This window comes from Planococcus citri, chromosome 2, assembly GCF_950023065.1.
Source record: "Planococcus citri chromosome 2, ihPlaCitr1.1, whole genome shotgun sequence".
Lineage (NCBI taxonomy): Eukaryota > Metazoa > Arthropoda > Insecta > Hemiptera > Pseudococcidae > Planococcus > Planococcus citri.
Genome location: NC_088678.1, coordinates 34,579,872 through 34,605,417, shown reverse-complemented (window position 1 = coordinate 34,605,417; position 25,546 = coordinate 34,579,872). Strand labels below are relative to the sequence as shown.

General features: G+C 33.4%; 1 protein-coding gene and 4 long non-coding RNA genes across 8 annotated transcripts; 1 reads left to right on the top strand and 4 right to left on the bottom strand.

Annotated features, from left to right (window-relative positions):
- Window positions 1-211: 211 nt before the first annotated feature.
- Window positions 212-6,003, bottom strand: LOC135835531 (uncharacterized). Of its 4 annotated transcripts, XR_010556908.1 has the most exons (10): window positions 5,662-6,003; window positions 5,372-5,446; window positions 5,118-5,302; window positions 4,743-4,965; window positions 4,586-4,638; window positions 4,280-4,476; window positions 4,158-4,189; window positions 860-1,069; window positions 692-770; window positions 212-610 (listed from the first exon to the last, which is right to left on the bottom strand). It is a non-coding gene; the product is annotated as an uncharacterized LOC135835531 (long non-coding RNA). The 4 variants fall into 4 exon arrangements; XR_010556910.1 differs by lacking the exon at window positions 4,586-4,638 and having other exon boundaries at window positions 5,113-5,302; XR_010556907.1 differs by lacking the exon at window positions 4,586-4,638.
- Window positions 6,004-6,149: 146 nt separating this feature from the next.
- LOC135835529 (protein KRTCAP2 homolog) lies at window positions 6,150-10,493 on the top strand. The gene is made up of 5 exons (XM_065349795.1): window positions 6,150-6,301; window positions 6,445-6,599; window positions 6,671-6,734; window positions 6,816-6,882; window positions 6,971-10,493. The coding sequence occupies exons 1-5, from the start codon at window positions 6,298-6,300 to the stop codon at window positions 7,080-7,082; spliced, it is 402 nt and encodes a 133-aa protein (XP_065205867.1). The 5' UTR covers window positions 6,150-6,297; the 3' UTR covers window positions 7,083-10,493.
- Window positions 10,353-11,967, bottom strand: LOC135835530 (uncharacterized). The gene is made up of 2 exons (XR_010556906.1): window positions 11,531-11,967; window positions 10,353-10,631 (listed from the first exon to the last, which is right to left on the bottom strand). It is a non-coding gene; the product is annotated as an uncharacterized LOC135835530 (long non-coding RNA).
- Window positions 11,968-15,514: 3,547 nt separating this feature from the next.
- LOC135835528 (uncharacterized) lies at window positions 15,515-17,671 on the bottom strand. The gene is made up of 2 exons (XR_010556905.1): window positions 16,016-17,671; window positions 15,515-15,815 (listed from the first exon to the last, which is right to left on the bottom strand). It is a non-coding gene; the product is annotated as an uncharacterized LOC135835528 (long non-coding RNA).
- A 1,096-nt stretch (window positions 17,672-18,767) lies between these two features.
- On the bottom strand, window positions 18,768-20,018 carry LOC135835527 (uncharacterized). The gene is made up of 2 exons (XR_010556904.1): window positions 19,679-20,018; window positions 18,768-19,153 (listed from the first exon to the last, which is right to left on the bottom strand). It is a non-coding gene; the product is annotated as an uncharacterized LOC135835527 (long non-coding RNA).
- Between the last annotated feature and the right edge of the window lie 5,528 nt (window positions 20,019-25,546).

Below are 25,546 nucleotides of genomic sequence, written 5' to 3'. Positions count from 1 at the left end.
TTTGAACTCCTCAACTGAAAGCCAGCACTGTGCACTGTACTCAAACAACCCAAAATAGACGGCGAAAGGTAGGTACCTAATGATCTCATAGATACGATTTTAAAAAAATAAAATGAATTACAATTATTTGACACAGGGCTCCATTAAAAATTAAAATCACATTTAACCTTAAAACAGAGAACGATTTTAAAAAGTTATCGTTAAAAAAATCTGTAAAACATCAAACATATATTTTTTCTCAAGTAAACGAGTCATAGCTACTCGTACCATCAAAAAAAAAAAAAAAATCAGATACATGATACACAAAAACTATACGAAAAAAATATTACAAACAAAGATCACAATAACGCAACGACTTAACCTTTGAGGACACGGTACGTAAATCCGCTATAAATATAAAACTTGGTAGAAGCACTTATTGCGAATAAATGTATCTTGGCTCAAGCTAGCATAAGATCTTCTAAAGATAAAGACCTACCATGCGTTCTGGCTCGCGAATATATCAACGCTGCGATTAACAATACAGCTCCAAAACAAAGAACAGCCACTGTTATAATCATAGCCATTACTAGGGTCCCCGATGATTTACCATCCGCGATAAGTTTGTTACCTGGGTAAGAAAATATGGGTTATTTATCGCGTTATCGTATGCGTGGAACAAAATAAACAGTAATTATTTTCTTAGCTTTACCTTGCGTAAGGTATGGTAATTCGTAATCGTTTGATTTTGAAATCGCGTCAGGAGGATTGAGGATTGATATTTAAACCACCTACAAAAAAAAGGACACGCATAAACATTTATTTCGTAAAAAAAAAATAATCATAATAACGAACGATGCGATGCTGATGCTTTACTTACTCATTTTAAATTTCCATATTCTGTTTGGTGTTAATCTAGCGACGTACACTGATGTGGCATTTTTAGAAACCATGATATCGTGAGGTGTTGGAAAATTGTGTTTAAAGGCTGGAACGATTTGACAAAATGTTCCGATAAAGCTCTCACTATTGAACCATATGATATAACAGACCATTGTCACCAGCAATGTTCACAACAAAAAATATCCACCTGAAAGATATGCCTCAGATTTAAACATTAAGAACATGATAATAATTCCTCGAAGCATCAGTTGATGAGATGAAAATAGTTTTGTTCTCTTTGGGACGATGCTTAAAAAGAAAGCATGAATTTTGAAAACTGATACATTCTGCAGATCTCCAAAATCATAGAATGAAAATTTCACCCATACCCTCATCTCATTTCTCAAACATTATAAGAGTTTTGGCACATGACTAAAAAATTTAGATACACATCGTTTTCACTTTTTTTTTTTTTTTTTTTTTTCATTCCGCGCAATGACCTTTTTTACAGAAAATTAAATTAATTACCGAGTTATTTTTAACGTACGAATGAGAACTTGAGAAGGATCAGCACAAACTCAAAATGAAATCAGTTTCTTTGTGATGACTCACATTTTGCATACAACATGTTCTTTTTCAATTTCCCACAAAAAGCTGTACTGTTTCACAATTATTTTTGAAAAAGTACGAATTTTTCACCTTTTCTGCAAACAAACGAGATTTCTAAGTGAATTTTTTTGAATTTTTCACCGAAACAAACAATTTTTATCAATTTTTGAGGAGAAACGAGTCTTGTTGGCAGTCAAAAGACGAGACTTTTTACAATTTTTGACAGTATGCGAGAGTAAGACAATTTTAATTTTGGAGAAACAATTTTTCTTTCAAAGTATCTGACTTTAGTAACCACAATTTTGAAGAAATACCCAAAAGATATTTTTATTAATTATTCAAGTAACGGAGTTAGTATACGAGCCCTGTCCATACCATCTCAAACATGTACGCAGTTTTTTATTTTGAAAAAAATGTGAATTTTGAGGAAAATATGCCCAATCGCCTAGTTGCAAAAGAATCCGTAAGAACTTGAAAAAAAATTCACACGAATTATTTCCATCATGTCAAACCCTTGATGCCTACAATACATCCCCATTGAAACAGACTTTCTGGATTCTGTTTCAAAAAGAGTAATTATAATCCGAATTTCAAAATGCAAAATGTGCAATATTTTGACTATGTTTAAATTTACCTATTCGACATAAGTTATTGTTTCAATATTTCAAAAATTAAGAAAAAATCTTTCGGTCGAAATTTTTTACCCAACAAGTAAAAAAAATTTGTATCTAACAACTACAATTATAATCAATAAAACTGCAAGTGTGCCCTTTTCAAGTATGCAAAATTCCGTTCATTTTTCAAACATATGGATCAGTCTTTCAGAATTTTTTTGCATGCTTTTTCGATCTACAAAGAGCTTTGTCTTATACACAACTTTTTCTGCTTGTGCAGATAACTCCCTTGTAAGTTACATATTTCTTATGTCAGCTCAGTTTCAACTTTCAACAGTAGGAACATACTTGGAGGCAACTTTGGACGCAGGTCCAGTTTGTCAATTCAAATCCAAACTGGCAGAACAAAAATGAATGTCTATGAGTACAGTGGGCCTCGCTTATTATGGATCCGCTTAATAAAATCACCCGTTTAATGCAATCAAATGGCTTGGTCCCGATTTTTTGTACCTAATTACACAGAAAATCACTCGTTTAATGTAATCAAACTCCCCGCTTAGCAGAATCATTTTGTGAAAATATTGAGGTATTTTTGGGAAAATGGCTTGTTTTTCATACTTTAAATCAAAAATTTTGGAATTTTTCACTGATTATTCTCTTATTTTTAAATTTTGATTTCTAACAACTTTCTCTCAAGTGATGATAGAGGGAAAAAGGTCTAAACATTTGAAAATTTGAAAAATAGATATGTTATGTAAGGTAGAGTGGGGTAATTGCAAAAACGGGGTAATTGCAAAATTGTGACCTCATGCAAACAAATATCAATTGTCTGGTTGTGCCAACTAGGGGGTGTCGAAGCAACGACCTTTACCGACATATTCTCCTGGTCACACCTCGCGGGGTTCAGATTGTCGCTCAGTAGCAAACACTTTTATCAAAGCATGTTGAAACCACTCATAAGTAAAGTGAGAGGTTTTTTTTTTAAAAAATGCATGTGAAGTAGAAAAAACTGTCGCTTTATCTGGAATTTTCGCGATTAAGGGTCATGAAGGAATGAAGTTTAAGGTAAGATATCGCAATTTGAAATTTTTTTTTATTTTGGCCGTAAATTGCGTTTTTGCAATTACCCCAGAAAAAATCGACTCGGGGTAATTGCAAAAACGATTTTTTTTTCATTTTTGCACTTACCACAAATATTTTTTTGCTCCAAATAACTTGAAAATGGTTCGAAATAACAAAAAAAATAAACTTCCACGGTCACATGATAAGTTACACGTTAGAGAAGTGATTAACAGTTTTACTGAATTTTTAAATTATTGCTCCTTTTTGATGTTCTACTGATATATTTGACGAAAAATGTATTTCTATGACGAGTTTTTTACATAAAAAAACATCAGAAATGACCAATAGTTGATTTTTTGTTCATTTTAGCGAGTTTTAAAAAAAATAATTTTTCAATATTTTTTCACTCCCCTAAAATTTTTTTTGGGAAGTGGAAAACTTATCGAATTTTTCACGGAATCAAGACCACGAATACATCAAAAGTTTGCAAATGACACGTAGAATACAGTGAGTGTGTTGAAAATTCAAAAAAATACAAAAATAAAAAAATATTGCCCACTTTTGCATTTACCCTAACACGGGGTAAATGCAAAAATCGATTTTCAAATTTTCAAATTGCAATTTTCTCCACGATTTTTGAACCAAATTGTACCAAAATTTTACCATTGATAGAGAACCCCCTGAAGTATATGTAGTACAAATTTCAGCTTCATCCGTGCAATAGTCTTCTCACAGCGCCCTGTCAAAGTGTCACTAATCAAAAAGTGCTTTGCAATTACCCCACTCTACCTTACCTAAATCGCGAATTTGGGAGTACCTATTGTAATTTTAATCCATCTTTTTAGTACTTATGCATGTACATTGTGAAGTTGTAGTAAATTTTTTTGGGTGAGAATTGTGTTTTTTCAAAAGTTCGCTTTATAAAATCACCCGCTTAATAAAATCAATTTGCCTCGGACAAATGCGACCGTAATAAGCGGGGCCCACTGTACTATTGAAGTCGTTTCGAACCTTCAGCACTTTCAGCAGAGTATTCGTATCATCTAAATCATGAAAAAGAACGATAGTCAGAAACAAAATGAAATTTAATTTTCTAATTTACAATCAACAGCCTTCATAGCAAGAATACCAACCTAGAAATTCGGTACAACGAGTTCAACAATTTGTACCTCGTCTTCGAACCATCTGCTCCATTTCAACGACCTTCTGAAGAAATTCTCAAAAACTGATCCACATGCTTAAAAAATGAACGGCATTTGCAAAACATCAGCTATTATTTCATCGTTGAACGAGCTCGGTTCACGGTATTTGGTAGCTGTACTGAACAGTTCTTTAATATAAAAAGAAAACGTTTTCTATAATTACATTCAGTAACACGAAATTAAATCTCATAAATGTTTCCTCCTCCTGGAATGAAATACACCATGAAATGAACATACCAGAATCAGACTAGGAGCAGAAAAGACGATGTTCACCATCATTGATAATCAGTCTATTAATTTTTAAAATTTGCATTTGAAATTCGAAATACTTGTATACATTGTATAACTACTGAAACGTACCAATCTATACCGAAAATAACCAAAGGATGTTTACCTCTCGATGAAAATGGCCTATAGCTTCAGATCACGAATTCTACGTTTATGTAACTACAGCATCTTTTAATGCTTTCAAAAAGGCAGTTCTTGTTTATCAGCGACTGATTTTTCTTTAGCACCGACCGTAGCAAACAAATCTTTACAGAGAGGAACGATTTTATCGGCTTTAGTTGTTTCACGATCGAGTTATAGTTGGCATGAGTGTAATCTTCATCCTTATCCTGATTTTAAAAAATTATATGAAATAATTGAAAAAATAAATAATTCGTAAAGTTCAACATGAAAGTAAAAACATTGAATTATTATCATTGTATCTTAAAATAACGAAACGTTCAAATGAAAGGAAATTTATACTTGTGGAATATAACCTTACATTTCCACATTGATCGCACGTTTCCAGTCTCGAGTCGGCATACCACAAGGCTAAACTTCCATTGAAATCATTATTTATATGCCACATTTCCAGAAAACTTTTCTTCAAGCATTCCGTCATTTTTGAACGTCATTCATGTTATACGTTTCCATCGTAATATTTACAGCTTGGTTCAGTATCCTTTTCTAGAATCATTAAGAACGTAATTAGTCAAAAATTCTTTCCTTCATAATGGCAAATAATTTGCTAATTACTCTATTAAATGCCATTCCAAGAACTGATTCTGGATCCTGGTGACGAGAGTGACATTTTGGTTCAGGAGTAACGTGCTGGAACATTTATTTTCATATTTATTGGTTGACCATTCATTGTGTAATACTAAATATGACGACGAAGTACACGTTAATGTAAGTATTACATTACTCTTCTTATAAAGTGAAGAAATTGAATTACGTTAAGGAAAATTAACTAATGTGTGTTTGTAGAATCATATTGATATCACTGATAAGTTCAGCTTTATGCAAAGAAAGAGAAGAGTTGATACCTCCGAAAGATAAAAATCCAACATGTTTGTGTCTTCTGCCACAATTATGTCCAAGAAGTTTGCGAATGTTCACGGAACAATACACTGAAATAGAAGGCAGACAAGCATCTTGTACAGATAATCGAATAAGATGCTGCGAACCTCATAAACCAGCTGTTGTAAAAATGCAAATGCCACAGATATTTTCGCGTATTCTTTACTATTTCATCTGATTTACACTCAAGATATTATTTATTAATAAGTTATCCTGTATCAATCTACATTATTCTATAAAATAAAACTATAAAACTAAAAGTGGTCCAGAATAAAAATTAAAAAAAAAAATTCTGCCTGTTTGTTTTCATTGATAACAGAAACAAAATATTGATAAGCCAACTGCGTAATGCGCATGCGCCCGCGTGAGAATCTTCTCTCGTGATTTTGATTGGTTACAGCCACACTACGAAAGCAGAATTTTTGGAGCTGTTCAGAATGTAGATGATAAGGTAATCGCCATATTGTTGATATTTTGTAAAGTTCCAGCATCAGACCGGCGAATTACACGTATTCACTCAAAATTTGGTTACAATTTTCAATGGTATGAAGAAATTTTAAACGTCTATTCTTCGTTGAATTTGTTTGCAAAACGTTCCCATCATGGGTAAGTCTTCTGCTTTCATAACTGCTTCTAAATTCGATAGTGATATGGAAATGTTTCCACTATCAGTTACTACAATCTCTCTCATCTTTCTGCCTCTTGATTTTTCGCTATTATCAAATTGACGAATGCGTTTCCATTTTTAGCTGTTTCCAGTCAAATGTCGTTCACCATTTCCATTACGTTGGCCTTATTACTATTCTCAGGAATGCAAGCGAACAAGCAATGGATTTCGGCTACTCCAATTCAAACAATATTCGGTGGTTTTGTCGGATCACTCATATTCATCTTTAGCTTAACGGTATATCTTTATAATATTCGATTTATACTCTTATACGAGTACTTCTTGTAATACTATAATTGTATTCGCAGGCTGTGGGCAATCTTGAAACTATTATGTTTGGCAAGAACTTTCAAACTAAATTGTTCCCCGAAGGTATGTCAACTGAACTGTCTAATTTATACATTACAACATTAGCCGAATTACTTTTATTATGTATGATTGGTTTTGTTGCAGTTGCATTATGTTATTTATTTACCTTCATTTCGTCTGCAATGGTTCACCGTGTTTGCGTTACAACAGCGTAAGTTTCACTAGCATGATACTGTGTTTGTATTTTGCACCTGTATCCTTTTCAGTTCGGTTTTGACGATAATTTTCTTTTTTTATAGGCTCATATTGTCATCTATTTCGTTATATTATATGAATTCAATATCTCAAAAGACTCATGCAGTTGTAGCACCACCTCCTCCGGTCATTCCTGCTCGTAAAAAGAAACACTGAATCGAACAAATTTTCGTTTATTGGTTTTATTATTATTGTTTTCGTGAATTTGTGTCTTCGCAATTCTGTGTACATGATTTGTATACCTGTGTAAATAACCGTATCGTACAATTTTTAGTTTTGCTCCTTTTTTTATTTCCCCAATTATCCATGTTATTCTTATATTTTGTTCAAAAATTGTTTCTATGTCGTAAAATTTGAATAAAAATTAGATTTGCTAGTAAAACAAAACTTTCAATCGTGTGATATTTTTAATTTATATAATTACTTCGTTATGAAGTAGCAAGTGCAACTTTTTCGAGAAATAATTATCCATTTTGTTTTTAAAATTACCAAAACTTTCACGATTCAGTTTCATTGTCACAAACGATCAAATCATAAAATTTTCTAAACTGACTTTATTATTTCCAGTCAATTTATCGCCGCAATAAATATGTATTCTCTTCAGCTCTCAAAAAATTACATCGAAGTGCAAGTAAATCCGTAGTTTTTCTTTTGATGAAAATAATTTACCTTCGTCTTTTGAAAGGAAATAATCTCTCAAACAAAATTCGATACACTGGAATAAACAACCTATGGCTATTTTACATTTTTCTCTTTATTTTGCAATCATAGGCTTTAGAAAGAGCTGCTTTCGCGTATTCGATGGTTTAATTTCGAAAAATACCACAGAATAAATCAAATTATCAATATGATTTCTTTTGCTATATCTATTTGAAAACGAAAAATAATGGATACCGGAGAACGTATTGAAAATTGCAAAATAAGTGAATTTTTTAGACGAATACTTTTTGTTCTTTATAAGTAATGCCTATTAATCACGAAGGGTAAAAAGTTTTTTAAAGTCATTTTGATTGAATCTTCTCATTCATCTTCTTCAGACAGTTTGCTTTTTTCTCGGAGTAAACAATTTCCATAGTTTGATGATTTTTCGATATGCGAACGCGAAAAGTAGGCTATGTAAGGCTTGCTGCGTTTTTTTCTTCTATCATTCCCCTTGTCTCAGCATTATTTTACTTTTTACGATTTCTTGAAACCTGGAGCGAATTTTTGTCTCTTACTACCACAAATATTTCACAAAAGTGAAACTTATTATCATTTTCAAGAATTCTTGCACAGATCTGACATTTAGGTAGGTAATGTTTTTTTTTTTTTTTTCAAAGGAGGTTCTTGATTTTTTTATTGAACCCACATTTGGTGACTTGAAACATGGGACACCTTGTATACTTATAAGCCACGTTTTCATTTCAAAACAAAAACTTTTTATTTTCTCGTGTTGTTGAGAGCTTTTAACGGTACGTATTCGTAATGCAGCTATGAAAACTTTACTACCGACACCGACGTTATTTTTTGGAAAATATAGTATAAAAATATTTTAAAATTCAAAACGATTTCAGCTTCATTATCACCTCGACATTGCACGTGCACGAAATACGGTTAAAATAGGTATCAAATAAAAATCATATTTTTTTTCTTTGCATCTTCTTACATTCGATAAAAATTGGCTAAAAGTTTTCACAAACCATCGTCGTTGTGTCGATGGCAACGAATTCCATAGCTTTTCAAGGGCGAAGATAAACTTTTTATAGGTGTTTTTCTGTTAAAGGCAAACGATTATTATAGTAAAACTTCGTAGTTATAAAGTGAATTACAAATTAAATTTATGTCAAGCAAATTTTACCAGTAAGTGTTATTTCTTCGATAATGGTGGTTCTATCAGGGGAGTATTTTTCAAAAAATACAAACTATGGAAATCGGTTTCTAGCAAGGTACATGGAAATCAAAACTTACCATGTTGTAACATAAAACCCAAAGGAATGCCAGAGACAAGAAATGAAAAGTAGGTCTAAGCCATGTCAAATCGTGATATCGTCATTGTGTAACTTACCTATATGTGGTTGTTTTCTCTCTGTTTTGCTACCGAATCAACACATTTTTTTATCGAAAATTTACATCTATTACGTCAATATTCTTCATCACTTATGATTCGCAAACCCTACTCCGCTCCTTTTAACCCAAGCAATTTAATTTTTTCCAGGAGAACGTTATAAATAATAAATTCCATCGATACTGTACTCGCAAAATACGAATTAAAAAACGTAGGCATGAAGTGGATAACGATTTTTAATTATATTCTCTCTCTAATCGCGTCACAGCTTTATCGTATTGCTGATTCGACGTAAACGGCAAATAATGAATAGGTATTCGTTAACGATGGATTTGCCATATCGAAATATTCGTTTATTCGACATGCACCGTAGCTACCTACTTCAAACCTAGACCAACATAGCATAATGAGTACGTATTCGATTGCAATAATAAGGTACCTACTAAAAAGCATTTTGTATCATTCAAATCCTTAAAAGAATGGCCTTGTATTATACTTGTACATTGTTGATTGTTTTTCTTTTTTTGAGTATAGGTATCTATGATACTTTTTTCATTGTTTCCAAAGGTCGAGAGTAAAGACGTCTCCAGTTTTGTAATTTAAAATTTTGCTAATTTATAAAATTTTTCGCGAATCAAGAATCTTCGGGAGAATTGTTTTCTAACCCAGATCAGTACATGTTTCAGAGAATCTACCTGAGGAACAAAAATTGATTTTTTTACTCGTACAAATTTGAATTCATATTTTGTAATACCTACGAGATGGGTTTACTTTTTCTCAGTTGTAAGTACATAATGTAGATTTAGGCACAGAAAGATTTAAGGGTGGTGCTAAAAATGTTCTCCGAATATTTTTTACCTATAAAAATAGAGCCAATTCGGTAAATTAGGTAGGTACCTACCTAAGCACTTGAAAATGACTTAGCAGAATAGCCATAGATGAGACAATACCTACACAGCCATAACTGAGGGCATGGACATCAGAGTAAACCTAAGTAAACAGGGTGTCTACTAGGTCGCTATAGCGTTAAAAGTCGCGAAAAGTCGCGATTTTGAAAATAGGGCGCTAAAGTCGCGAAAAGGTCGCGATTTTCGCCAAAAATACCAAAAAGTCGCTATAAATTGTCCAAACTTCAAATTTTAAAAACTTTTCTTATTTTTAGTTGATGGCGATTGGTAAAAAAAAACATTTTTTTCGTTGGAAATTTTTTTTTGGGGGGGGGAGGTACTTTTAACTGAAAAAAAGTCGCTAAAAGTCGCGAAAAAAAGTTGCTAAAAGTCGCGAAAAGTCGCTATTTTTGAAAATTAAATTTTGGTAGACACCCTGGTAAATTATAGCAGATGCTTGTGAAATAATTTTCAGAAATAATGTTAATTCATAAATTGATTAATAATGCTTTATTCTGATTTTTATAATTCATCAAAAAGTCACATTTTGAATGTGTAGATACAGATTCATAGTTATAGATATTTATAATTTGTGTAACGTAAACCCTTTTTTTTTTTTTTTTTTTTTTTTTTTTTTGAAATACAAAGAATGAAACGATTTATTTGAATTTTATTACCTGGGTATACCTATTGATAAAGATAGATGATTTTTATTTATGTGTGTGTCCATCTTCAGAGTTTGATTTCCTGTGCCTTACTCGAACTTCAACGTTTCTGCATAAATAGTAAAAAAAAAAACATTAGGTACGAATTAGATAAAATTTCAAATAGGTACCTTTAATACTACCTCATACGGGGTGGACAGGGGTGCGTTCACTTTGCCTGTCGAAATCGGGTATACTCGATTTCATTAGTTATACACAAAGCATTACCCAATCAGATTTTTTGTTCTTTGAAAGATTTGGATTCATAAATAAAACGTTAATTTTACCTCAAGAAACAAAAATATTGTTGGTTGTTTCTTGTTAAAAACGATAGACCAATCATATTAAATTTATTCAGATAAATTTGCTTATTACTAGCCAATTGATTTTCCAATTTCCCGAAACAAAAGAACTAATTTGTGCATCATAAAGTTTGTTTATACCTAATGAAATCAGGTATAAGTACCTACTCGATTTCGACAGGCAAAGTACACGCACCCCTAAAAAAGTTTCTGTCAAATATTTTGGTTGGTCACAGTGAATGATAATAATGATAGCATATGATTGGTTGTTGGACTGAGATGATAACTTTCCACCAACCATATGCATCTATTTCACTTTGCCAACCTATATTTTTAATGAAAAACTTTTTCTGGGGTTCATGATATTTCTGTCCACCCTGTATGGTAGAAATACTAACTAGTACCTACTTAGAATAGATAAGTGGTAGAAAAGTAAAGAAGAAAATGGAAATATAAGTATTTTCGTTGTCGATCTATCTCATTTGATGTGAAAAAATATTTTGAAAAAGAATATTAAAAATCAAGCAGGATGCCTAACCGGCTGGTAGAAAAAGCTTTGTTTGTATCTCAAAATTGATTTTTTCATGGTTGAAGAATTGAAAAAAAAATTAGTGTCTATATTTTTATCAAAAACATGGAGTATCCTACTAATTAATTTCATACTTACAGTTCCAGGGATGAGCATCGGGGCAGCGCTAACTTGCTCCAACAGCAAACAGCTCAGCATACAAACCGCCATTATAGCAACTGCCAAATACTTGGACATTGTATTCAGACGAATGCTAATTTTCTTCTACTCGTTCAGTTTTTTTCGAAAAAAAAGAAGTACTTAGCTAGCCAATCACGACTTGAAGACAACTTTTTAGCCGAATACGCATTAATACGTTTTGTGTTCGGTATTTATAAGCACAAAAAGGTTACCACCACACCCGTACATAAAAATATAAAACGAGTAAACAATCGTGCTATTTTTGTTACAATGGTGACAGCCTAATTGATAAAGAATAAATTTTTGAAATATTACGTCATATGTAAGGACGTAAGGAGTCACATTTCGTAGGCTAAGTAAATAAAAATATGAAAAATGTTTGTAGATGTTGTAATTTTGAATATACATATATACATTTGAAATTGCATCATGTTATGGGGCGATAGCAAAGTAACTAAGCAAGATAGGTAGTAGGTACCTAGTTGTTTTGCAACAGTCCATTCTCCAAAAGAAAGCTTTGAATCGAATGAATCCTGATTGCTCTTCATAACTTAATTTTTGGCATGCGTTGATGATACCTACTGGATTATTTTTTTAAAATTTAGGTGCTGAAATTTTCTCGACTGCTGCTTTTAGAGATGAAATTAAAAACATCCTGTTACTGAGCATAGATTTAATGATGGTGGTGAAATTGTGATCCTGGGTGACTTCATATACTTACTTTCTTGCGCAGTAGGCTGTGATTCACAGTGTCATATGCAACAGTTAGGTCAGCAAATACTGCACCTGTGATTTTTTTCTTCTCAAACCCATCTTCAATGTGTTGTTTTCCCCTGGTGAAAACCAGCTTGTTGAGGGATAAGTCTGTCATCAGTTGTGTCCTGTACTCTATTGAGAAGTAGTTGATTTTTTTACCATGAATTCCAAACGTTCTAATATATATGTTCACGACAGCACACTTATGAACCCATGTATGGGTTAATCTTGCATAAGAAGTGAACCAGTAGGTTTACCAGCCTGGCTCACTTCGTAAAGGCTAAAGTTACATAACAAGTGAGCCACCTGTTTCAAACTAGTTTTGTCAAAGTTAGCTGCGCGCACCAAATGTTTCTCAGAGATGTTCGCTAGATGTAGTACTAATATGAGGCCTATAGAATAGGAAGTACTGGTCGGCATACCCAAAGCCCTGTTGAAATTGGGTATGCACGATGATAAATTTGACTAATGATTTTTCTGCATTTTATTGCTCTATGGGAATACTGTTGATACCAAAAATTTTGATGTTGTTCAGACTTTTTGACAACCAAGCAATTTTCACAAAATTCAATATAGTTCAAAAAATTTTTAAATTTTTTTGAAAAAATTTTCTCCAAAAATTTTTTATTCTGTTTCTTGATACAGATAAATTATATATTTCAATGACTGTGCAATTAGAATTTCGATTAGTTAATCAGAACAGAAATTGAAAATGATTTTAAAAATTTTGAAATTTTGAAAAATTGGCTCATAAGCCTACCGCGATGCCTATATATATATAACCGTAAACTGGGGTAACATTGAAGGATTTTTCAGAATTTTTCATGTTTTGAGGTATGAATGGCTGCAGGGGTAGAGGAAATGTATGTGGGGCTTTTGATAAAGCTATGTCAGCACTACGTTTTGGCGGTTACAGAAGTTGCCTACCTTTTTTTCTGTCAAGCGCAAGAGCCAAAAGAAGTGCCCTTCAAAGTTACCCAGCGTTTGGGGTAACTTTGAAGGCCCCTTGAAATTTGCTTCGCTCAAGGTCAAAAATTATCAAAAACATGAATATTCACTTCTTGGTCACTTTATATGCGTCAAGCACTCACAAAATGATCCATATTCACAATTGAATTTATGAAAGAGTGCTCCAAAATGATAATTTGAAATTTTTCTAGTTTTCAGGCGTTTTTCATGCATTTTGGCCAATTTGACCAAATTTCATGATTTTTCAATGATTTTAGAGCTGTTTTTCAAGTTTTCACATCGTTTTTAACAAGTTTTCAAGCATTTTCATGCATTTTTGTCCAATTTTACTAAAATTTCATGATTTTTTTATAGCCTTCAAAGTTACCCCAGTTTGAATATTATTCTTTTATTACTCAGGGAAGTCAGGGAAGAACTTTGGCACATGAACAAATGCGCTAATTTGTAGTCGGGGGGTGTACCAACTCATCTATAATGTCACTTGACTCATTATTTGAAAATTCAAAATTCCAGACACCAAGCTTTTCACGTTAATTAAAATTAATTAAAACACCACTTTTTTCACTTGCTTTTTTACTGGTGTTGGAACCTCTCTGGTTGAAAATGATAAAATAGGAAAAATAACTGCCAAAGTGTACTCTATCCATTACCGGTGTCAGAATTGCTCCATACTTCATATTTCCACCGCCATGGAGCATAATGTGATGAAAAACCGCACCCTTCAATGTTACCCGACAATTTCAATGTTACCCCAGTTTATGGAATATGTATTATGTATGTTATAGGTACTTACTGTTAACGTATTTATTCCACGTTACCTTAAGGCTGAAACTGAGTATGTCCATAAATGAAAATTTTATCTTTCTTGTGTCACTGATAAGACTCTGGGATGGCCTGAAATGGAAAATTTGCATCTGAGTGCAGTGAAAGTGCACCATGGAAGATGCACGAAGCTAACCGATGCTCAATCAGGACTCAACGAACCCTTCCGAGCATATCCGAACCTTATCAGTGATGCGTAAAATCGTATTTTTTTAAATGGACATGCTCGGTTTCAGCTTTAAGGTAACGTCCAGATATAATGTATGAAATACCTAAAAATGGTCATCGACTAATAAATTTCCCTAGTCCAGAACAATATATGGTATGACATTGAGGTATCCAGAGGGGGTGCGAAAAGATTGCACCATTAATTTCTGATGTTGGGTATTTTGTCTACTTTTTTATTTTAAGGGGCAAACATTTTAGAAAAAAATTTGCATTTTCCACATTTTATTAATATTTTAGTTTTTTGAGGCGTAAAACAGGTGGAATCATATTTTAATTTTGAGATAAGAATGACTTTGTATTCCACATTGTTGATTCTCTTTTATGGGCATGATATTTTCATCATTGGCACAAACCAAGTAAATAATTTAAAATTTCGCCAAGAAAAACTGTTAGCGAATCTAAAATCTTTTGAAAAATATTGTTTTCCAAACCAGATACAGTGCCTTGCAAATTAATGTACGTAGGTACTATAGAGTACAGACGATACCAAAATCGTGGAATTACACGAGTACAGCTATTTCAAAACCTTGCTAAAACAGTACATATACTTATCGCATTATCATTTTGAGAAAAAATAGTTGTGGGTGAAAGTCTTATCTATCAAGAAACTTTTGATATTGTGTTTGAATTAAAAAAAAAAAAAAACAACAACAAAAACAAAAAGCTCATAGTTTTATACCGGCCGAACTGTGCGTCCTTAGCAAAAATCTGATGACAGTTACAATTTCCTTATCGTGAAATTTAGAGGTTTTGAAAAACAATGTAATTTCGCGATTTTGGATCACCCATCATTTCATTTACGCGGTACTGTACGTAAGGTTATGTAGGTACATATATGTACATAGAAATTTCAAAGAAATTCAATATTGTTTTGTAATGCGAAATGGACTGCAGACTTGATCTCAGTTATAAGTACAGATGTACAGAAAGATTTAAGGCTGGTGATAAAAAGTTTCTATGGATATTTTTCACGTCTGAAAATGGCGTCAATTAGGCTAATTAGGTACCTATAAGCACATGAAAATGACTCAGTAGAATACGCATAAATGAGACAACATGTAGCAATAACCCCGAGGGCATGGACACAGAGTAAACCTAGGTAAATTAGTAAATTACTTATAACAGATGCTTAGGAAACAATTTTCAGAAATAATGTTAATTCATAAATTGATTAATAATGCTTTATTCTGATTCTTATAATAATGTACAATTCATCAAAAAAAGCACATTTTGAATAATATTGTGTGTTACAGAATCATAGCTGTTATAGGTATATACTTATAATGTGTGTAGATACTTAATGTAAACTTTTTTTTTTATATAAAATAAAAAGAACGAAATGATTTATTTGAATTCCATTACCTATGATACTGAAATAGGTAAATAAATGATTTTTCTTCATATGTGTGTCCGTCTTCAGAGTTTGATTTCCTGTGCATACTCGATAAACTCAACGTTAGAGCGACGACTGCATAAATGGTGAAAAAGCATTAGGTACGAATCAAATAAAATTTCAACTACATAAGTACCTAAGTATATACCATCTCATATGGTAGAGATCCCAACTAGTACGTCTTAGAATGGAAAAGTGGTAGAAAAGTAAAAGTGCTTACACCTACTCATCCAGATAAAAATAACTATCCTAATACAAATTAATTCCATACTTACGACTCCTTAAGGATTTTTCCGAGGGGCAGCGCTAACTTGCTCCAAAAGCAAGCAGCTCAGCATACAAACCGCAATTATAGCAACTGTCAAAAACTTGGACATCGTATTCAGTCGGATACCAATTTTTCGTCAACTTGATCAGAGTTTTTTTTCGAAAAAAAATACTTGGCCAATCAGGACTTGAAGGCAACTTTTTAGCCGAATATGCATTAATACGTTTTGTGTTCGGTATTTATAAGCACAAAAATAGTTACCACCACAACCATACACACGAATGTAAAACGAGTAAACAATCGTGCTATTTTTGTTACAATGGTGACAGCCTAATTGATAAAGAATAAATTTTTTAAGTATTACGACATACCTACCTATAGGTAAGGAACAACATTTCGTAGTTGGCACCATACCTACCTAAGTAAATAAAAATATAAAAAATGTTTGTAGATGTCGCAATTTTGAATTATGTATTTGAAATTACATCATGTTATGGGCGATATTAGCAAAACAACTAAGCAAGATACGTGTGTTGTATTGCAACAGTCCATTCACCTAAATAAAGCTTTGAATAGAATGATTGCTCTCCATAACTTAATTCTTGGCGTGCATGCGTTGATGATAAGGGATTATTATTTTTTTTAATTTACATTTTTCGGACATGCTCCTTTTAGAAATGAAATTCAAGTTAATTTTTTTACCATGAATTCCAAACCGTTAATGTATTTACTCCAGGTATTATGTATCTACCTATGAAATAACTACCTACCTAATTCATATACATTAACGAAAAATTAGTAATGCACGTGAACATTTTTCACACTTAACCTAGGTAATGTATGAAGAATCTACTTATTCTATGAAATAGCGAGGTATGATTAGTTAGAATCATGAAATGAACTATGTACCTACATATTAAAAATAATGTTATCATAAGTAAAAGTACCTCGATGAATTTGCCATATCGAAATATAATATTTTTCCTTCGTTTCATCTCAGTAGGCAACATTCATATAACTCACATGAAGTTAACTGATGCATTTGCGAACTACTTGTTAAACTGGGTCATTCCACGTCAATTCGACCAACAAGTAGTGGGGGGGGGGTTGGCTATTTTTTTTAAAATTTTTCCTGTGGAAAGCCCTTTTGAAGGGATGACCAAGGACGCAAATCGCAGCCCTCAAGCCCTTTTTTGAAGGCTGCTTGGGGGTGTAAATAAGTTTTCAGTGAACTTAAAGTATTATCCATTTATTTTCAGCAGTGGATTACCTACTCGATAACCGCGATACCTACCAAAATGTAACTTATCCAATAGTTAGGGGTTTTGAAAGGCCTTTTGGTGATGTGATAGAAATCAGCGTTGCCACTTTTTTTCGTGTGAAAAATCAGCTCGAAAAATTTCAAAACGTAGTTTTCATATATCATTCCGACTCTCAAACATTCTGAAAAAAATATAGGTATTAGGCAACTTTTCATGCTGAACAATGTACATGTTAAAAAATTGGGATGAAATTATTTCGTGATTAAAAGTTTGCGAAAGAATGCGATTTTTTTATTTAAAACGTGAAAAAAAGTTTTGATTGGTGAAGTTGACCCATTTAACCCCTATTTTTACGTACTTATCTGCTAAAAAAAGTTGAAAAACTCCTTTCACTCGATGAAACGAACTCATCACAAAAAAATAAAAATTCTGAGTAAATTGAGAAAATAAACGAATTTCTAATTTTTTTTACTATGAGTGCAATTTTTATCAACTTTTTCATGAAATACGTCAGAAAAAGGTCAAAATAAGACAACTGAATTTTAAACATTTTTTGATTTTTTGAATTGAAAATTAAAATTTTTCGAATTTTGATTTTTTTTGTGATGTTCTCATTTGCTAAGCATTTTTCTTATCATCAAATAGTAAACAAGTTCTTAAATAGGTAAAAAAATAAAAAATAGCCCGAGGAATGAGTAAGGCGATAGTGAAGGAGGGTTTGGGGGTGTAGCCCCCAAGTGCGATTTCCCAGGGCGAAATCCAAGGAACGAGTTAACGATGAGCTGTTCACCGCTGGGGGGTAGTACCGCAAAGCAGCCAGGGGGCGGAAGCCCCCTCCCAGTTATACCATATAGACGATAGCAAAATCGTGGAATTATACTGTAGATACATATATTTAAAAACCTTGCTAAAACAATAGGTAAGTAGGTATCGCATTATCATTTTGAAAAAAAATTACTGTGGGTGAAAGCCTCATCCTTCAAGAAACTTATTTATTTATTTAAGATGTTTGAACCAAAATATAAAAATTATAATTTCCTTATCACGAAATTTTCAGGTTTTTAAAAACAATATAATTTCGCGATTTTTCTATCATATCAGCATTAATTCTGACGGTACTGTAAGGTTATGTACCTATATCAAAGAATCTACCTGAACAAAAATTGATTTTTTAACAAATTTGAAAATTCAATGTTTTGCAATGCGAGATGAACTGCAGACTTTATCTCAGAGTCAGTTATAAGCACAGATGTACAGAAAGATTTAAAGCTGGCGATAAACATTTTCTTTGAATATTTTTCACCTCTAAAAATGGAGTCAATTAGGTTAGTCAGGTACCTGTAAGCACTTGAAAATGACTCAGCAGATTAGGTATAGGCATAAATGAGACAATACGTAGCCATAACCGAAGGTATGGACACAGAGTAGACCTAAGTAAATTATAACTGGTGCTCAAGTAATAATTTGCAGAAATAGTGTTAAATATTTATAAATTGATTAATACGAGTAGGCAATGATTTATTCTGATTCATATAATTTGCCAAAGAGGCACATTTTGCATAATATTATGTTATGATTAAGTATGTAGTATTGTGTATAAATACAGATAAGTAGGTACGTAAAGGCACTTATTGTGTGTAACGTACCTATATATTTTTTTAATAAAAAGAATGAAAATTATTTATTTGAATTTCTACTACTTAGGTACTGAGATAGATACATTTTTTTTTCTTCGTGCGTGTGTCCATCTTCAGAGTTTGATTTCCTGTTCGTGCTCGAAACTCAACGTTTTAACTGCATTAAATAGTAATAAAGCATAATAGGTATGAATCAGGAGTGCTATTGCCAAAATTTCGTTATTGACCTACTCGTCTGTGCGGTATCTAAATTTCAAAAACAAATAATTTCAATACATTTTTGTCATTACTTACTCATTGCCTAGATGCCACACTTTTAAATAATGAAATGAAATGCATATTTCTGACATTTCGTTATTACCATACCTACTTAAAAACTCGATAAAAAATTGATTCGTTTCCCTTTTGACATTAGGAAACTGGGGGAAAATTCCTAGGCATACATTTTTGACATTGGGTAGCTGTATCTATGTGAAATCTGTAGGTACGTCTGGTAAACATTTTGAGATGAGGCCGAGGCGAATAACGAATTTTGATGATGAGCCCCAGACTTTACTCCTCCCAAACGAAAAACACATATGGTACCTACATAGGTCAAAATAATACCTAATACTTAATAAAACCAAGTACTTGTTAGCTCGTTGGATCATCAAATTTTTTTTTTGGGGGGGGGATTAAACATAAATTCTTGCAATCTTAGCAATCTTATCAGATAATAGTACCAACACCTACTTATCGAGATAAAAAGAACTGAGAAGTATAGGTAAATACCTCATTCGGAGCGGCGCTAACTTGCTCCAAAAACTCCAAAAGCAAGCAGCTCAGCATACAAACCGCCATTACAGCTACTGTCAAAAACTTGGACATCGTATTCAGTTGAATACCGATTTTCGTCAACTCGTTTGGTTTTTTTTTGAATAAAAATACTAAGTATGTACTTAATAACGACTAGCTGGCAACTTTTTAACTGAATGTATACATCAATACGTTTTGTGTTTGGTCGGTACATTTATGAGTACATAGGTACATACCTAACTACCTATAGATAAGCACAAAAGGGTTATCACCACATCCATACACACAAATGTAAAACGAGTGGACAATCGTACTATTTTTGTTTTACATGGTGACTGCAGACTAATTGATAAGGTAACTGAAATATTGCGTCAGAGATAAGAAACCACATTTCGTAGTTAGTAGGTGGTAGGTAATTATCTATGTATAAGTACGATATAAAAACAGCAAAAATGTTTGTAGATGTCGTAATTTGTATGTACCTAAGTACGTATTTGAAAGTAAAAAATGTTATTGAACGATAGCAAAACATCTAAGAAAAGTATAGGTACCTTGTTTTACAACTGTCCATTCACGTAAAGAAAGCTTTGAATGGAATAATTGCTCTTCATAACTTAATTCTTAGCATATGCGTCGATGATGGTGGATTTTTTTTTAATTTACATTTTTTCAACTGGTCCAAAAAATATAATCCATCTGTACTGTACCTGAGTATAACAACCTTGAAAGGACACCTGAAATTTTCCTCACGTGGCTGAACTCATAAAATGTGTAAAACATGCGGTTATATCCATTAAATAGTAATTTTTCAGTATCTGTTTGTAAACTCGGTAAAATGTTTTTGTGAAAAAATTTCGAATCAATATCTATTCTTGTTTGAAAAAAAAACTTCTCTCATTTATTATGCTAAAAGTCACGCGTAAAAATTTCTATCCCTAAAGAAGTTATACGCTGTACAACAAACCACACCTAAAGTATCTACTACGTAGGTAGGTAAGTATTTTATGAAAAATTTCACCTTGTAAGAACATCCAACTTACATATTTCAGTTCATCACGCCACCGATTAATCAGCTGGCCTATAACCAAGAAATAGAATACGTACTTTAAAACATCAGGATTTATACAACGAGCTTAATTTATTTTTCCAGCTAGAAGTTTAAACTTTGAAACGCTACAAAAGACATTTGCCACCATATTTTTAAGCCAGATATTAGGTAGGTACATTTTGAACTGAGATGCTACTTCATCCTTTTGAATGACACTAGCGCTATCACTGCACCTACTTTATTTATTTACTTTTTTTTTTACTTCTTAAACTGCCGTAAATTTTGTCTTTTACAGTGAAATTCTTCCCAACTCAAAATGTACAAAAGTTTCTCTTTTTTGTATTATAACCTGTTTCTTAGCTAACTTTTTTCTGCTTCCTTTAAGAGGGACATCAAAAGTTACCCTTAAAGTTAGAAAAAAAAGTAAAATTGAATTTAAAATATTTCCCAACGACCAAGTACGAAATTACACTTCCAGATGCAACGAAATTGTTTCGTTTGAAATTTCGCTTCGTAGAGTTTGGGGAAATGAGGCCTCCCAAGCGGCACAACCAAGAGATAGAAGAGATAGAAAAAATTATTGATGGGAAATCGTGAAAAAAATATCCTAAAATGTTTACACACACCGATCATAGGAAATAATCCTGGAGCTGGTATTTTTATTATATAAATGAAAGCCCTGTTTTTTAGACCGCGATTCACGACTTGGAAAAAAATTTTAAGTTGACAATCAAAAAAAAAAATCTAACCATTTTGGATATACTTATCAAGTTTCCCGTTTTTAAACTGATTTTTATGCAAGGAGTGAAAATTCCAAATGAAAAAAAATTGATGTTGAAGAGTTATGATTGGCTAATGAGTTCACCCATACTTTTTGAGTTTCTTCAGCTTCAGGAATAGTTTCACTGTTTCGGTAAACTTTATTAAATAAAAAAATCTTAGGGAACATGGAAACCCCTCCCCCTCCCTTCCACTCGCCTCTTAATTTTTGGGATTATGAATTATTAATCTAGCTACTGGAAGGTATCTTACCTCCTCTTTCCTTCCGAAAGTCCGTCTTATTTTGTCTTGTAAAATTCGCAGGTTATTCTACTTACTATTGTCGGGAATTCCTTTTTTCCGGCGTGAAAATTCAAAATAGGTACATACTTAAAAAGTTTAGAATGCAATGCCCTTTCGAACTGTGAAATCAATTTTGATCAAAGTACCATAGCTTATGCGCTACTGAAGTTGAGTACCTCGAGACAATGTGAAAATAATTGAGCCCCCCCCCCATCCATCCCCTGGGTGGGCTGAGACCAAACTGTTTGATTGAAGTATCATAGCTTATGCACTGCTAAAGTTGAGTAGGTACCTTGAGACAGTGTGAAAATAACTGAGGCCCCCCCATCCCCTGAGGGGACTGGGACCAAACTGATTGTGGATTTCTTACTTATTGGATGCGGGTATAGACATTTTGAACGAAATCGAAGGACATGACTCGAAAATGTTGGTTGAGTTGAGGTGGAATGACCCTTTGATATGCCGTCTCCAAGTTTACATGAATGGTAATTGGTAACAAATATGTACAAACCCTTAACACATTTCAAACAAAAGTGAGTAATTAGAAGGAGAAGAAAACTGGAAGTGTATTTCGATTTAAAAAAAAAAAAAATATCGTTACCTTTTTCTGCACTGACCAAATAGGCCTTTTTGATATAGAATTACTTATAATTATGGTAGGCCAAACTGGTATCCCCCCCCCCCATAATCAGACGGTATATTTTCAGTCAACCCCCTCTTCCTTCCTCTCTCAAAAAACCTCTGTAGTTTCATCCCTAGACATAGGACCAGTTTTTTTTTTAGTTCTCTCAAAATACAAATTTTTGAAATTTTCCACCCTCGCTTCTTTAAGTCATATCCCTAAGTATGTCATTCGATAAAATTTTCAGTCGAAACCCCTCCCCCTTCACATAAAAAACCTATGTATAGTTTCATCCCTGGAAATGAAGCCACATTATTTTTCTCAGACCCGTATACCTAGTTTCCCAAAAATCAAATACTCTATCATACAAGAATTTCCATCGACTGTGGGACTGTGTCATGCAAGTTCCGTTTCTGAAAATCAATCAAGTGAATATCTTTATTATTAGGTATTATTATTTTAAACTTTTTTTTAAAGGGAAAAGAACACAATATGCATAATCCAACAAATGATTTGAGGAGGTGGATAGCAAAACGCAATAACTCCAAAATTACGAAAATTGAGTTTGATATCTATCCTTATGTAAAATTCAACGGTGAATCCATTCCCGGTGTCAGATTTTGTCCATCAGTTGAATATCATAGCGCAATCGAGGAAAACAAGTCTGATTTTAGAGCTAAATGCACTGAAAAATGAGATTTTGTTTGCAAAACGCAATAACTCCACTACTTTTTACACATTTCAGTTGCGCAGATGTGGTAACACTGTTTTTTTTCATCGGGTGGGTACTGAAAATCGTTGGGTAAGAGTTACTTAAAAAAATGGTGCTTTCGTTGCCACTCTCTGAATGCCATATCACACACAGGAATTGTTTGAATTTCACATTCCAGTTTTTTAATTGTTTTTTATCGAAAATTCTCGATTAAACATCAATTTTTTCAAATAAAAAATACGTTTTTTTGCAGAAAAACACCAAAAAAAAAATTTTGCGTTCAAAACGCAATAACTTTTTTTTCTTTTCCTCACTGTGCTTACCCAGGTGACCGAAATTTTGAAATTGAGTGGAAATTTTATTTGTGGCACCTTCCCCTTTCATTTGACACCAATTTCGGAACTCGACCCCCCACCCTTCCCCTCCTGACAATTTTTCCTAATTTCCCAAAAAAACCAAAAATGGAGTTATTGCGTTTTGCTATCCACCTCCTCATTTAACGAGCTACATAAAGGAAAATCGCTTATTACCCTGATATTGAAAATAACATTGACGTCGGTAGGCCTATAGGAGGTACTTCTAGTACATGTAGGATTCAACGAAAGCTAAAATTATCTCGGCACGATTTGCATATGAGCGGCGAAAACGATTCGGACGGTGTGATATTCTTAAACTGGAAACGATTTATTAAAATAAATTAGTTTTTCGCTCGCGCAGCGTACTACATGGTCAAGAAAACGGGCGCGTGTGAGAAATTTTCGTAAAACAAACAGCCACCATAAATCAACGTTAAGCTTTTCATTGCGCGAAAGGACTGGTGAAAAAAAAGGCGACTATGATTGCGCGCTTTATGTACGTCACATTGGCTAGAGAATGGCACGGCATGGTATGGCAGACCGAGGCAGAGCAGGGAAAAAAGCGCACCGGAAACTAGTACCCGCGTTCTTGACCAAAAACTTTGTAACGGCCAACGAAAATATTTTGACTAGATAGATATTTTCAACTTTAGACATATCCTTTTTACTTGTTGCTGGATAATATTTCACTCGCCAGGTGGCACGTTATACTTTCACTGGGCGACTTCGACACGTTCAATCAGCTCGCTTCGCTTGCGTCTCCCCTTCGCCATTCTTCACAACCACGCCATCTCCATCGCCATAGCCATACGAGTACACGATGGAGGAATTTTCATCCCTTGGAAATTCAACTCGCTGTTGTATACGGAAACCAGCGCGGCGTCGTCGATCGAGCCACAGTGGAGTTTTCCACGAGGAAGTAGTATTTTTTGCACACCTCGCAAAATTAATCCCTTATGATCGAGCTACACGAATGTAAAAAGTTTTGCGATTGTTGCAGCTGTTTTCAACAAACGTTTATTATTCGCGTCCGTATTGTTAGTTCTGCCTTGTTCGTTGGGGCCCGACGAACGACGACGACGACGATGCTGCGTACCGTACTACAGCGTTTAATATCATAAACGTAAAATCTTGCTGCATTTGTTCCGCGCGCACTCGAATATCCTCACCAAAAAAGTTTTTGTACCTATGTTTAAAAACTACACTACAACTCCGTGGGGGGTCAAAGTATTCGCGATGAATTGAAAATTTATCGTTAATGCGCAAAACTACTTGCATATTTTCACTTCTTTCCAGACGTTTTTCTCCACTCTGGTGACTTCACGTCTTGATGGCGAAAAAATTGCTATTTTTTAAAACGTATAAAATTCCATCTTTTGTAATACCTACCTGCGTCTACAAGTTTTCCATACGCTAAATTAAAATGTAACTTTTAACTCGTCGTGTTGCGATTAAATTACAACCTTGTTTTTTAGAATGAAAGAAGAACTGTAGGTATACCTACTTCAGTTTACCAACATGGAGAAAAAACTATTTTCTATTCATACATCCTCGCCGAGGCTTTCATTTCTTGGATATGCTATGCAGACATTCAACCAATCCATTAATGAAAAAAAAATTAGTAAAAAACGTAGGGTCAAAATCTCGTGTGTAAAAAGAGTTGTCTTTACCAAAAGTAGGCAGAGGCGTCGCTATAGAAGGGATGAGGGTATACCATTCCCAACCAATTTTCGTTTCGTACCCAATTTATCCCTCCCCCACCATTCTGAAAATTTGGATCGCGACGCCTCATGACAGTATAGGTACATTATGTTACAATTTTTGAGGGGAGTTTTCCAGGAAATAACAAAGTAGCCATATTGTATTTTAGTTTTTTTTTGATTGGTTGATTTTCTGTGACTGCCAAAACGTAATGTGACTGCGGTTATGACTGAGGAAATGACCCTCATGATTTTGCCAATCAGGTACGACTATCCCTCCGAACCTCTGGAACACATTTTTTCTCAATATGAACATTCTAAAGAACATTTTAAAGCAAAATTGT

What these genes read in the sequence shown, in the direction of transcription:
- LOC135835529 (XM_065349795.1), top strand. An exon ending in TATTCATCTTTAGCTTAACG is followed by an intron (nt 6,600 to 6,670) that starts GTATATCTTTAT and finishes TTGTATTCGCAG; the next exon opens with GCTGTGGGCAATCTTGAAAC. An exon ending in AACTAAATTGTTCCCCGAAG is followed by an intron (nt 6,735 to 6,815) that starts GTATGTCAACTG and finishes GTTTTGTTGCAG; the next exon opens with TTGCATTATGTTATTTATTT.